At 49.0% G+C, this 13,499-nt stretch overlaps 8 protein-coding genes across 8 annotated transcripts; 4 read left to right on the top strand and 4 right to left on the bottom strand.

Annotated features, from left to right (window-relative positions):
* Positions 1-413: 413 nt before the first annotated feature.
* N7446_013969 (glutamine synthetase family protein) lies at positions 414-2,214 on the bottom strand (the record flags this gene model as incomplete). Its single annotated transcript, XM_058522708.1, has 5 exons — positions 414-444; positions 505-1,194; positions 1,251-1,303; positions 1,353-1,609; positions 1,665-2,214. The coding sequence occupies 5 exons, from the start codon at positions 2,212-2,214 to the stop codon at positions 414-416; spliced, it is 1,581 nt and encodes a 526-aa protein (XP_058366185.1).
* Positions 2,215-2,323: 109 nt separating this feature from the next.
* On the top strand, positions 2,324-3,310 carry N7446_013968 (putative short-chain dehydrogenase/reductase family protein; the record flags this gene model as incomplete). The annotated part of the gene is made up of 4 exons (XM_058522707.1): positions 2,324-2,382; positions 2,430-2,969; positions 3,021-3,204; positions 3,254-3,310. The coding sequence occupies 4 exons, from the start codon at positions 2,324-2,326 to the stop codon at positions 3,308-3,310; spliced, it is 840 nt and encodes a 279-aa protein (XP_058366184.1).
* Positions 3,311-3,666: 356 nt separating this feature from the next.
* On the top strand, positions 3,667-4,067 carry N7446_013967 (uncharacterized protein; the record flags this gene model as incomplete). The annotated part of the gene is made up of 3 exons (XM_058522706.1): positions 3,667-3,746; positions 3,808-3,839; positions 3,901-4,067. The coding sequence occupies 3 exons, from the start codon at positions 3,667-3,669 to the stop codon at positions 4,065-4,067; spliced, it is 279 nt and encodes a 92-aa protein (XP_058366183.1).
* A 594-nt stretch (positions 4,068-4,661) lies between these two features.
* Positions 4,662-6,893, bottom strand: N7446_013966 (uncharacterized protein; the record flags this gene model as incomplete). The annotated part of the gene is made up of 1 exon (XM_058522705.1): positions 4,662-6,893. One exon carries the CDS (start codon positions 6,891-6,893, stop codon positions 4,662-4,664), a length of 2,232 nt encoding a protein of 743 aa, XP_058366182.1.
* A 622-nt stretch (positions 6,894-7,515) lies between these two features.
* On the bottom strand, positions 7,516-9,359 carry N7446_013965 (Major facilitator superfamily domain general substrate transporter; the record flags this gene model as incomplete). The annotated part of the gene is made up of 6 exons (XM_058522704.1): positions 7,516-7,643; positions 7,705-7,838; positions 7,897-8,851; positions 8,907-9,069; positions 9,131-9,193; positions 9,249-9,359. 6 exons carry the CDS (start codon positions 9,357-9,359, stop codon positions 7,516-7,518), a joined length of 1,554 nt encoding a protein of 517 aa, XP_058366181.1.
* Positions 9,360-9,714: 355 nt separating this feature from the next.
* N7446_013964 (uncharacterized protein) lies at positions 9,715-10,752 on the top strand (the record flags this gene model as incomplete). Its single annotated transcript, XM_058522703.1, has 5 exons — positions 9,715-9,996; positions 10,051-10,220; positions 10,284-10,396; positions 10,458-10,625; positions 10,688-10,752. 5 exons carry the CDS (start codon positions 9,715-9,717, stop codon positions 10,750-10,752), a joined length of 798 nt encoding a protein of 265 aa, XP_058366180.1.
* An 819-nt stretch (positions 10,753-11,571) lies between these two features.
* On the top strand, positions 11,572-12,510 carry N7446_013963 (SDR family NAD(P)-dependent oxidoreductase; the record flags this gene model as incomplete). The annotated part of the gene is made up of 5 exons (XM_058522702.1): positions 11,572-11,719; positions 11,785-11,942; positions 11,998-12,238; positions 12,298-12,365; positions 12,427-12,510. The coding sequence occupies 5 exons, from the start codon at positions 11,572-11,574 to the stop codon at positions 12,508-12,510; spliced, it is 699 nt and encodes a 232-aa protein (XP_058366179.1).
* Positions 12,511-12,910: 400 nt separating this feature from the next.
* On the bottom strand, positions 12,911-13,417 carry N7446_013962 (carboxymuconolactone decarboxylase family protein; the record flags this gene model as incomplete). Its single annotated transcript, XM_058522701.1, has 1 exon — positions 12,911-13,417. The coding sequence occupies one exon, from the start codon at positions 13,415-13,417 to the stop codon at positions 12,911-12,913; it is 507 nt and encodes a 168-aa protein (XP_058366178.1).
* Positions 13,418-13,499: the final 82 nt, after the last annotated feature.

The following is a 13,499-nucleotide window of genomic DNA, read 5'->3' as shown; positions in this document are numbered from 1 at the left end:
GTTCCTCTCGGCCGACATCGCCCATTTCCCCGTCTTTTTCTACTGTTCTCTCTGCGCTATTCAAATACTCGGCCTCCCCACACCACTCGGCACACGCCGCATACCGAATCTTATCGCTTAACGTTAGCAGTTCTATTGTGTCAATTGCTCTGGGGACCTGCATTTATATAGGGTTCGTCTGTCATAGTCAATTCTCGACAAACCTTCTATTCTCCTGCTTCACCCGAAAAGGTGTATATACCCCGGAAATCCAATCAGCCGCGGCTTTTCCTGTGCTTCGTGCTTCATGTCCGAATTGTCCCGGAGATGGACATGTGATGTCACATGTGATTGTTCTAGGGATGAGTACATGGCTAAGTATTGACATTCATAGGTCTAGGCTATGTACAATCTATCGTAAGGGTATTAACAGGTCAAACCGTCTCAATGTATCGCTTCATCTCCCTACAAATCCAGTCAGCAAGAGTCATCAAATCTTACCCTTCCAAGATTAAAGGGACTTACCAATCCGTGACAGCCTCCTCCCACAAGCGCACTTCATGTTCCCGAGTACCAGCAAAGTGTTCCACGAATGAATCACCAAACACTTCCCGTGCGACACTCTCCGGCCGACTAAATGTAACAATAGCTTCCTTCAAAGATTTGGCCAGGCGCACACCCTGGTCACTGGCACCACCCATATCCTCACCGCGGGAGAGGGGCGGCACGGGGATCTCGAGACGTTGCTCGACGCCGCGCCAGCCCAGCGCCAGAATGGCAGCGAGGACAAAGTGCGGGTTGGCATCAGCGCCAGGGACACGCACCTCGAACCGCGTCGCCTTGGGGCTGGCGGTGGGTGGGGTGATAAGACGGATCGACGCGGCCCGGTGCTCCAGTCCCCAGGAGACCGTGACAGGAGCCCAAAAGTTCTCCACCAGTCGTTTGTAAGAATTGATGGTCGGGGCCAGAAGCGGCATGATATCAGGGAGACCGACAAGGAGGCCAGCCAGGAAATGTCGACCCAGGTCGGAAAGGTGAGCGATGTCAGGGTAAGCAGGGGAAGGATCGGGGGTGTCGCGAAGGAAGGCATTCTTCCCGTCGGAATTCACGAGCGAGATGTGCATATGCCCGCTGTTTCCAGGCAAGCCCTGTCGGGGTTTGGCCATGAAACAAGGCGTGATGCCGTGTTTGATTCCGAACGATTTGACGACGTATCTATGCGTATACAAGTGGTTAGCCATGACGATGCAGCAGAGCGCTGAGGATCCTACTTGAACAATCCGGCCTTGTCGGCCATATCCTTTGCTTCGCCGAATTGTAATGCCTGACTCCATGTTAGCCCCAATGCAACACGCAGACTGGAGTCCACTCACGGCTTCGAAGACACCCGGTCCACTCTCCGTATGCCATCCCTCAATATCACACCGGAACTGCTCGCAGGCGTCGAAGATGCCATAATAATAATCTTGGTTGTGAAGAGGACGAGTGATCGAGTATCCGAACATGCCTTCCGTTATTGAAGGCAAGGCATCGGCAGGGTGTGACTGTAGGAAGGCTGCGGTTGCAGAGGCACCCTGTTCAGGGGTGGGGTGAGGGCCTGGTGCACGAAACTGGTAGAACTCATATTCCGCTGCAAAGGTCAGGTAAGCCATTGGATCAAAGACATCATTCCGGATTGAACATACCTCCAGCCATGGCCCGGTACCCCGCCGCCTCGGCTTTGGCAGCCGCCGTCTTCAGCAATCCTCGGGGACAAGCACACACCGGCTCCCGCGTATCAGGATCGAGAAAACTAATCAAGAAGAACGGGACATTGTTCTCCCACGGAATGCGACGGAAACTGCGCAGATCGGGGACGGCGACAAGATCCCGGTATCCATTCTCCTTATTGCTGATGGCCAGCTCCTTGAAATACGTCGCGTCGTGCTGATCCCAGCCAAAAACCACGGAGCAGAATCCAAAACCTTCGGTCAAGATGGAAAGGAACTTGTCCTTCTTCATGAGCTTCCCGCGTAAGATGCCATCAACATCCACGCCAGCCACCTTCACCTTGGTGTCATGCTGGAGGATCTCGGCGATATTCTCACGAGTGACCTCGGGATCTGAGCTCGACATGGTAAAGCTATGATAGAGAAAGAGGAGGGAGGAGTGGGAGAAGTGGGAGGTGACACATGCGAGATCAGACGAGCTGCTATCAGCTGCGGGCAGATAACGCCTTTCTGCTTTCGGACGCATATTGTAACCGCTTATGTAACATTCCTGCCCCGCGTCGGTCAACTGTGAAGTGTATAGGCCCAGGTACACACAACACTCTCTCTTGTATTGATCTACTCTTATTCTAACAATGGCTGCTACTCAAGGTCGTCTCCAGGGCAAGAATGCCATCATCACCGGTGCCGGCGGGTATGTCTCTGCCCCTCTCCCGTAGCAATTCTAACCTAGATCGATAGTGGTATCGGCCTCGAAACCTCCATTCTCTTCGCCCGCGAAGGCGCCAATGTCTTGATGGCCGATGTCTCCGAGGCTGCCCTGGCCAAGGCATTGGCCAAGGTGAAGGAAGTCGTTCCCACTGCCCCTCGTGTGGAGTCCATCAAGTGCGACGTGTCCAAGGAGTCCGACGTGCAGGCCATGGTCGAGTCTCAGGACAGCTGGGGAGGCACCGATGTGATCTTCAACAACGCCGGTATCATGCACGCCGACGACGCCGATGCCATCGACACCCCCGAGAAGATCTGGGATCTCACACACAACATCAATGTCAAGGGTGTTTGGTTCGGTAGCAAGCACGCCGTCCTCAGTCTGCGTCGTCACAAGAAGGCCCGTGGCAGCATCATCAACACTGCCAGTGTGGTTGCTCTGGTTGGCGCTGCCACCCCGCAATTGGCCTACACGGCCAGCAAGGGTGCAGTCCTAGCCATGACTCGCGAGTTGGCCATCGTGCACGCCCGCGAGGGCTTCCGCTTCAATGCTCTGTGTCCTGCTCCTCTCAAGTACGTTTCCCTTTCTGTATCTCAATCGCATCCCCTCACACTGGTATATAGTACCCCCTTGTTGCAGGACTGGCTTGGCGAGGACAAGGAGAAGCGCTTCCGCCGCGAAGTGCACTTCCCCACCGGCAGGTTCGGTGAGGCCATCGAGCAGGCTCACGCTGTAGTATTCCTTGCTAGCGATGAGAGCAGCTTTGTGAACGGAACTGACTTTGTGGTTGATGGTGGAATGACCAAGGTATGCATGACGCGTAAGCGACATTCCTGACGGCGCTAACGAATCACAGGCCTATGTGACCCCTGAAGGCCCTGCGACCGCTGCGCCTCAGAACAACGGCCTTTAGTGGACCTTGACATGACCTGATTCACCTTGAATAACTTTGATTTGCAATTTCTTTTCTATTTTCCACATTTCGGGGTTCAAGAATACATAGACATAACGTGGATATCTGATCAAACATATGATTTAATTATGATATGATCTGTGCAGGTTTTAGAGTGTAGATCAATTGCATGATGGGGCTGTGGCATGATCGCGCGGTATAACAACCTCGGGATCCCCGGCTCTCCACGTCACGATTCCCCCGCATTTACCGCATTCCGCTTTCCGCTAAGCCGACGCCTCCAAGCTTCAACTTCTCACTTTCACACACTTTCAACTCTTACACGAAACGTCTAAAACCAAACCTTCTATCTAACCATGTCTCAATTTGCGTTCGGCGCCAACAAATCTTACAACCCTCCGACCGGACCGAGTCTTAAGCCCCGGAATGGCCGCTGGTAAATTGCACTACAGTAACCCCCTTTTCTCCACCACGACTAACATTGTGTCCCACATCAGGCTTATACCTTTGATGGCTACAATTGGTCTCGGTATGTGTTACAATTCCGTGATGTTCCGCTGATAGAGACCACTGCTGACACGCACGTGCAGGGTTCGGCGCCTACAACTACTACGTCGAAGCCAAGTCTCGCAGAGAATACTCCCAGGCGGAGGAAGAGAAACGCATGGCTCGAAATCAGCAACTTATGGATGCATACGGCGACAAAAACAGTCTTCATGATGTCCAGCATGCCCTCGACACCTACCACGCTCAATAAAAGGGTTGGGTTCTCTACTTTGGGATGCTGGCAGTCACAAAGTGAGAGGGCCGTTTGAATCTTCATTTGCTGCACTTTCTGCGTGTTTTCGGAGTTTGGGCTTTGCGGGTTTCTTCCGGCATACCGGCACATCGGTATATGTACGGTCCATATTCGGCGTTGGGATCTCCATGGCGAGTCTGGTGATGTTTTCAGCTTTTGTATACTTAGCCGAAATGAGGTTCCAGTTTGACATCGAAATTGGAATATTGTTTCAGGATGTCTCATCTCCTTGGCTCCGACCCTGTACCAGGGAATAGAGTAGAACATTGACCCACAATATGCAGCTATATAGATGCTCATCTTGTACCATTCAGGGCTCATAAATCCGTAATTGATAGTCAATGAGCAGAGGTCAATCAACTGAGGTGAGGTTTTCGGCTCGTATGTATAAATACTGATGCGCACTCCCAATTGTCGATGCTGTCGGCCATGTACTGCATGTCGATATTAACAGATAATAACTACTGTACAGTAATCAAATGGAAGACCTCGTGCGAATTACTAGCGACGATTATCTTCCCACGGGGAGGATGCATAGAGTAATGTACAAAATTAAATGGTTTGATATGTTGTATTGACGTCTCCTGTTGGAGCCTCTGGAAGCTGACCAAGCAAAGAACTAGGAAAAGGGCTGTAGCTCATTGTATGCTCACCAGATACTGAAAGATTCAGTCGCAGTTGGGGATCAAGGTTTGAACCCATTAGAGCAGACCGCGTGTGAGGACTCAGAGCATCCTGTACGTCGAGCATCACTTCCGGTCCGTAAGAAATATCTTGGGCGGGAAATGCTGGAAGCCAGAGATCCTCGTTCGTGACGGTTCCCATATTATTCCCCCATTCATAAACAGGGCAACCAGTGGAGATATTACTTGAGTCCCTTTCGCTTTCTGTATGGGGTCGGGGTACATCGTTCGTAGGCCGTGCATAGTCGGGATCCTTCGATGATCTACCTGGAAACAGTGAATCGAGTTGACTGGAAACCTGGCGGTCAAGAATTCTTTTGATCCGCGTCCGAATGATCTCAATACTCCGATCCAGGCCGGGCATAGCTGCAGCAGTACGTTGGAGTACATCTAACAGAAACTTCAACTCTGTCCAAGCTGCTTGGTGGGATTGTGAAGGCTGTGGTCCTTCTTCCGGTGTTTCTAGTTGGTATACGGCAGTTGTCGCAGCCATATACGTACAGTAACTGTTCATGTATGTGATATGATGATATCCAAAAGTATGAATATACATTTTGAGAAGATCATATATTGCGGTGGTTGCCCCTCTACATATCTTCCAGCTCTGTCGGATCGCAGCAGAGGAAGGTACCTCTCCGCCTGCAACATGCGGTCGATGAAGAAGAATAAGGGTATTGTGATACATCAGATTGAGGGATGTGATATGCGGCGGTGGGCTTAATTGAGGCATGTCATTGCGTGGTATATGTAGGAACGACGGCAAGGACGAGTGCCAATCCTGAAGCTCCTTTTTGATCTCCATGAATACAGCCATTCGGGGGTCTGACGCATTTGCCGAGTGGCTGGCGGACTGCGAGCTATAGAGTTCTAGCATGACCCGAGTGAGAATTTTGCAGAGTTTGCATAGCTCCGTGAAGCAGGACATGACATGACCCGGAGTTGGGGGATACGGAGGGAGCTCTGCAGCCTTTGGATCAGGTCCATAAAATGGTACCCACGGATCATGGTCGGTGAAGTCGTCTAGAAATTCCAACGATACGTTTTCAGCACCCATGACGAAATTTGGCATCCTCCCTAGGTACAAGCTGATATGCTTGTCCCAAGCGTATAAGCTCCAAAAGAGACGTTTCCTTATCTCGATATCCTCTGCTGAGAGTGAGGTGGAATATTGCTGGAGTTTGTCGGGAGAAACGTGTAGGCCAAGGTCAATGGCCATACGAAATGCCATGCCGGAATATAGCCATGCAGAGGAGGACCGACCACAAGCAACATCCCGAGCCGATTCCTGAAGTAATGCTTGGATAGTAGGAATAGTAGGAGGATTCAGGGTTTCCATGGCCAGCAAGGCCTTTGCCTCTGCCATCAAACGGTCCGTAAGGTCCTGGAACGTCTCGCTATGATTACTCGGGCTCCAGACTATATCTGGTGACCGTATGAATCGACAACTGTGGGCATAGAGCACCTTCACGAGGGTTGAAGAGCAATGTGTGGCGGAGCGATCCCCACGGGCAAGTAGAGGCATATCTCTCGTGAAAGCGGGGCGGTATACAAAAAGAAAACTCGGATGCAGCCAACACCAGTGTAGCTGCAGCAAAGTACTAGCAAGATCATTCGATAGATTTACCAGTGACTGGGATGCATCTAAGTTGATGATTTCGAGGTCTTTCTGGGTGGCAGCATTGGCCACCAGTCTCTGTCTCATATCTGCTGCCCGGCATTTGTCTGTCGATGATGACAAGAGGGATCCAATATGCAATGGCTGAGCATTCTTTTGTGGTAGATCTTCATGTATAGCAGATGTTTGGTTGTGGTAGCCAACATCTCCTAGCGCATCCAGACTTATAGAGTCGCCGCCCTGTTTGCTGAAAGTCGAACTGGCAAAGGACGGGCTGGATGGAGGAGGGGTTGCCTGAGTGGTAGCTTTGCGCTCCAGCTCACGGATGCGTGACTGTAACGAACGCACGTAGGCGAGCGAGGGCGATTTATCATAGTGGCAAGGCGAAGCACTGGCGATACAAGCGGAGCAGCTTGGCGAAGCCCCATCGCATTTGCTTTTCCGACGCCTACAGGTCGAGCAGACGATTTTCTGATGTCTCACCATTGCTTCATGACCAAAATGAAGCAGTGAAACCCAGCCTCACTCCCTATCATCAAAAGAAATGGAAAAAAAGTGAAAAAGAGAAACGGGGGGACTGGGGAACTGGGAGAATTGCCGGGAGACTGGAAAAGTGTGGGGAACGCCCCACGCTTTCCTTTTCAGGCGGAGCCTCTGGGCTTTGAAAGTCAAAGTGCTATCAGGAATGCATGCAGTAATTTCTTCATTATAAAAACCTCCTCGCTACTTAAGGGGAATTTATCCACTTCCTGGATGCTAACTGTACTTCTTTATAGGAACTATAGGAACTTTGAACCTGGCGAGGTGATTCGTTGGGCTGTAAAACATGATATACTGTGATATGGCGTTCCACGTAACCCATATATAGTTCTTAGTCGGGATTCGCCTGTACTTGTAGCCCTTTAACCCTTGAGACGCTTTTAGCACCCACTTGTCTTTCTACTAGATCTCCAGGTCTGAAAGGATTGAGAGAACCGGAAAGTGAAAATGTTAACGCAACATGTTTTTCAGGTTATGCCCGTAATTCTGATATAATTCTAACCAATATATATCTTCTCATAGAAATCAACTGACTCTTTGTCCCAATGAATTCCCGGCAAAGTGACTACTAGAGTACATATCTGAAATCTTTGTTTTCAAATTCAGTCCGATCCTGCATTCCGGCTTCATTACTTCTAGCCTTGTCAGCCGGACCGTAGCGTGAGTCACGACGACGATTGGCCAAATACATATAGCCTATTCTCATTAACATCTCAACGTCCAGAAGAAGAGCTGTTAAGGGGCGAGAAAATCATACCGAGCAATGAGAGATGGCATCCTGCCTTGATCGCGTAACCGACCAGCAGACCAATTGTGGCGCCCTTGTATGCAGGAGCTTCAGAGGGTTTGACCACAAAAGGCCCTGCAAAGTTACCCCAGCAGTAGGCAGTACTACAGCCAGTTAGTTCAATTGAAATATGCAAAACCCAAAGAATCCGGTGAGACTTACAAGACCAGAGCATTGGCCATAGACCTGTGGGTATATCCCGCCATGTTTGAGGAGATAGTGACCAACGAGACTGTGAAGCCAACAGATTGCGCATTCACCAGCCAAAAGGAAATCAGTCTCTGCCACTTTTGCTCACGGGGGAGATACGCCATACAGGCAGCAGCAACGGTGCATAGAATATTGGCAGCGGTCGAGGTGAGCAGTCGGGAATTTGGCACATTTAACGTGATAGTGCCACCGATGATCAATGCGACGATGAGGACTGCATCGCCAACCGACTTCAACTCCGTTGTCATCGTTTGGGAGAATCCCATATCTTTGATGATGATCGTGGAAAAAGAGTTGACAACACCGTTTGGAATGGCAGCAGCAAATACCGAAATAAAGAGTAAGATTGCCTTTGGATCAGTAAACGCGATCATACCCTGCTTCGTGTCAAAGGCTTTGTTCTTGATTCCGGTTTCGTTACCGGATACTCGCTTAACCGCAATGATGCGCTCGGACTTGGACAAGAAGAAGGCACTTGAGGGCGAATCAGGCAAAACAAAGAAGATCACAAATGCCCATAGACAAGTGGCACCCCCAAGAATATAGAATAATAGCTCCCAGCGCGCCGGACTGAAGTTGACGGGAAGCTTGGTGATACCGAAAGAAATATAGGATCCTACAATACCACCCCATCCAAGTGCCGAGTACCAAATACATTGACGAAGAGGAATTTCCTTTCGGGTATACCAAAACCCGGTCATGAGAGTTAAGCCGGGGGTGACAGCGGCTTCAAAGATTCCCATGATGAAACGGACACCCAACGCACTGGGGAATGTATGGCATTGGGTCATGATAATCACCATCAAACCCCACATGAGGCAGCTCACTCCCAAGACACGTTGAGCTGGGAACCTTCCAACCAGCCACCCACACGGGTATTGACCAAAAAAGTAGCCGGCGTACACCACTAACACATGTAAGCTTCTCCTTTCCTAGCCCTGATATATAAAGGAAAGACATACTTGCAGAGAGATAATTAAATTGTTGGCCTTTCAGTTGCAGGGTCTTCTGGTATCCGAGCAGGTTTGCGTAGTTCAGGGCCGTCTTGTCCATGAACTGCAATGCTTGAGTGACGAGAAAGATAGGGAGTACAACCAAATCAATCTTCCATCTGACTTTGGCGTCCTAGAATGTTCTCAATTAGAGACTCACTTGCAAGTCGCCTGGTAAAAGAAGGCTCACTCACTTCCTTTGCTGTTATGTCAATGTGCAACCCTTCTCGATATTCCTTGTATCCGACCGCATTTTCCTAGAATAGTGTCAAAGTAAGCCGTTTTGCATATCCTCAAGACGGCCGCTCATACCTCATAAATCGAACTCGCCTTTGCCTCTTCAATATCGTCGCGAAGAGGACTCTGCATGGGGGTCGCCTCCTCAATATGCATGTTGTCCGATCTTTCCTGCTTTGATGACATGGCAAAAGGCGCAAGGTGGTATTGCAGGCCAAGAAATTGGTTTGCAGCAAGCTTTTTATCGGAATGATCTACCTGGCGCTGCTAGGACTTATAGTCCCAACTTTTCTCCGCGTGGAGGTTCGCAAATTGCGGGGACCAATCCCCAGAAACCGGGCAACTTCCGTGGCCACAACGCTTGCGGCGGATGCCCGCCGCATTTTCTCTTGCCTTTCTCTTGCCATCTATAGTTTCATTCAAAGATCAAGAATGAATAAATACAATCGGCAGTTGTCTATAGTATTCATAAATCTTTAAGGCTGGTGCGTCAACCTCTGTTTTTGTCTTCTCTTTTTCTTGTTCCATCCATCTTGATACAATGCCACCTTCTATCGGCGCCCCTCAAAGCAACACCTGGTTGGCCAAGCCATCGGGACCGTGTTGTCTCAAGGGAACCCTTCATGATGGTACTTCCCATGGGCGGTTTGTAACGGTCGCGGGAGTAGAAACATACATCGTGGAACCTAAAAAGAGCAACGCAAATGGCCACATTCTATTATACTTTCCTGATGTCTGGGGAATGTTTCCAAATGGCCTTTTGGTGATGGATGCATTTGCCGACTCTGGCTATCTCGTCCTAGGACTGGACTACTTCAGAGGCGTACGTCTTCCTCACTTTCTACTTTTTATCTCATCCACGCTGATTGATTGTAAGGATCCGATTTGGAAACATCGTCGTGATCGCCATGACTGTTCAAATCCAGACTTTGACTACGAGGCTTGGAAGCGAAAGCACATGGCATTCGCGGATGAAGCGGTCCCACGGTGGGTTGATGAAGTGAAGAGATCGTATGGCCAGGCATCGACTAAATATGCGTGTGTCGGGTATATGCCTCCTCTGCCTTTTCCAATCGTTGGAAGTCTCACTGACTCAAAATCTTGATTCAGATATTGTTTTGGTGCACCATATGTTTGCGACGAGCTGGCCAAGAGCACCGTCAGCGCCGGCGCATTCGCTCACCCGGCCTTTTTGAAAGATTGTCATTTTTCAAAGATTACCAGTCCGTTACCCTTATATCGTGTTCACTGATATGGAATAAAAGAACTAAGATTTCTCGACAGAGCCCCTATTACTGTCCTGTTCTGTGGAAGACCACACGTTCCCTAAAGAGGCCAGACAAGTCGCTATAGATATTCTGCAGTCAGGTCAAAAGTCATACCAATTGCAGCTGTTCTCTGGTGTTGAGCACGGATTTGCTCTGCGAGGCAATATGAAAAATCCCTACGAGCGTATGACATCACTCTCTGCAATATATTTGCACAGACTGAGCTCAAAAGCTGACATATTCTAGGCTACGTGAAGGAGCAGAGTTTGAAGACAATTGTAGAATGGTTTGACTTTTGGTTATCACAATAGTGAAAGCGATAGAATTACCCATCAAGTTAAACTTGTTATATGATTAAAACCTTACTTGGATGCGCGTGAACAGAAAGATTCCTCGTTATGGCATTGTATCCTTTATTCCTGTGGTTCTCTAAGTTATTTGACGCACGCGGTAGGAACATGTGGATATGGGCAAACTAACTAGCTCGAAGAAACAGTAACATGTGCTAAATCTCTCACCGGTTACAAAAACTTCCTCGTTCATTGGACTGTATATAGTACCAAACCCCAGCCTTCGATCCACTGTATATCGGAAATGGGGCCCCTCCAGTTTAGAAGCAAATCCCGATAACCCCGATGTCAGATCAATTTGCCTTTCAGAAGTTCCCAATAGGGCCAAAACCTTACTTATCGTGGGGTCTCCAAATATCACCTCTTTGATGGCGGGCGGTGGTTGGGGCCGGAGAATCGGCGGATGGCCGAAGAGGCCTAACCACGCCCAAACCGTGGACTGGAAGATGGCCGCATATTGTTGTATTGATGTTTCAAGGACAGACAGGTCTTTATAAGAGCACGTTTCGACGAACCTTGTGTTTTTTTGAAACCCAGAAAACAACTATTGTAAAACAATCGCTTTCAACATGGCTTCTGGTAAAGCATTCGAGTTCACCGGCGAGGTGGCCATTGTCACGGGTGCTGGGTCACGTATGCCTGGTAAGTTCAATCCAATTTCTTACTTGAGTATGCAAGAGAACACTGACAAAAACTAGCCGAGATTGGCAATGGCCGTGCAACTGCTATCCTACTCGCCAGACAAGGGGCCAAGGTGGCACTAGTTGACTATAACGTTGAATGGGCCAAGAAACTAAGCGCATGATTGACCTTGAGGGCGGCGTGTCGGAAGTTGTGCAGGCTGATGTGACAGATGAGGAAAGTTGCAAGAATGCCGTGGCCAAGACAGTTGAGCTGTTTGGAACTGTGAATATCCTTGTGAACATCGGTGAGTTTCCATTTATCGTTAGAAAACATCATAACTTGTATGAAATTAATGCTTAAAACTTCTAGTCGGAGTTGGCGGTGCCATGGGAGATGCTACTAAGCTCGATCTTGCAGCCTGGGAGCGCGATTTCAAAATCAATGTCACAAGCATGGTCTTGATGAGTCGCCATGCCATTCCCAAAATGAGGAAAAATGGACGAGGTGCAATTGTCAATATGTCCTCAGTAAGTGGTCGTAAGTCTCTATTGCTGTCCTGAAACTTGGATATCTTTAACACAGGAGGCAGTTCTCGGTGGAAACCCCAGTCTCTTGTACCCCACGACCAAGGGGGCCATTATCCAAATGACCCGTGCCATGGCTGCCCAGCATGGCCCTGAAAATATCAGGGTTAACTGCGTTTGCCCGGGAATGGTCTTTACCCCAATGGTACGAGGCAGAGGCATGACGGATATGATGCGCCAGGACCGTATCAACCAGAACCTTTTGAAGCAGGAAGGCACAGGGTGGGACGTTGGTTATGGTATGTGGCTTTTCTATGAATTCTTTTCAAAGTAAGATTTACTGACCCCGGATATACAGCAATCCTCTTCCTCTGCAGCAAGGAGGCTAAATGGGTCACTGGCTTGATTATGCCTGTTGATGGCGGCGTAAGATATTCCACCTTTCAAAATCCGCGTGGACTCGAACTAACTTTTCTCTTTGATATAGACCACCGCAGGAAAGACAAACAGACCAGCTCTGAAGGCTGATACTCTCGCAGAGGAGAACACGATGATTCCCAACAATTCTTAAGCAATAAGTCATGTCATCTTTTATTAGAACTTTGAATAGAACTATAATTAGACGAAAGTCATTTCAACCTTTGATGAAATAACCATTATTGCAAACTAGAGCACATAGGGTTCTGTTCTAGCATGTAATCAAGGGTTGTATGAGGCACCTGATAGGCGTCATACATTTTGGATTATTGCTTCGTTGTACCTCAAAATTTAAGTCTCTGTTGGTCGCTCTTAATGAGTGAGATATCATCCGCCTCACTTTCTTGATATTGAGTTAGGCAAGGGGGTAGAGCAGACGAAAGGGACACTTTCCAACTACTAACTCTTGAGACCATTTGCTGTTTCTATTATATACTCATGGACGCTATATAAAACTTCAAAACACCGTTGGCTCGTCAAAGCCCGACAAGCTCTCAGACAAGACTTTCAACGAGCTCCTCTACACTCTTCATCTTGCGAGAATTATTTTCTCCAACATCCAGCGCCACAAGAATGCTACATACACAATTGTAACCAGCAACTGTGGTAGTGAGCTCCACAATCTCCCTGCTTGACAGCTCTGCCTTGACAAGTTGCTGGAACACATGATCACAAACAGTCACAGATTCTGTCATAGCATCGGTATAAGCAAGAACAGCTTGCTGCCGAGCCGTGAGACATGACTTCTTCCAGGCGGCCATGCTTTCCTTTGCAGCTTGACAGAATGATGGAAGCGAACGCGTGTCTTGCAGCTCTGGTGCTTGAACTCCAGCCTTCAAAGCAAGTGGCGCGTGAATATTCCACTCGTAGACAGCATTTCTCAAGACGGCTATGCGGCTGATCGCAAGCTCCAACAAAGCCGGATTCAGGATGGTTTCCGAGCGAAGTGATCCAATGAAACTGTTGTAGCCATCTGCGACAGGAGGAGCATGTAAGAGCATGAGACCAAGAGCGATTAGGGGCCTCGGTGTACGCCTGGAGGCTATACGAGTGTAGATGTCGTGGGTTTCGGAATTCGAATCC

This window comes from Penicillium canescens, assembly GCF_028828765.1.
Source record: "Penicillium canescens strain IBT 15451 chromosome Unknown utg000011l_segment0_segment0, whole genome shotgun sequence".
In the NCBI taxonomy this organism is placed as follows: domain Eukaryota; kingdom Fungi; phylum Ascomycota; class Eurotiomycetes; order Eurotiales; family Aspergillaceae; genus Penicillium; species Penicillium canescens.
This window is presented reverse-complemented; position numbering and strand designations above follow the sequence as displayed.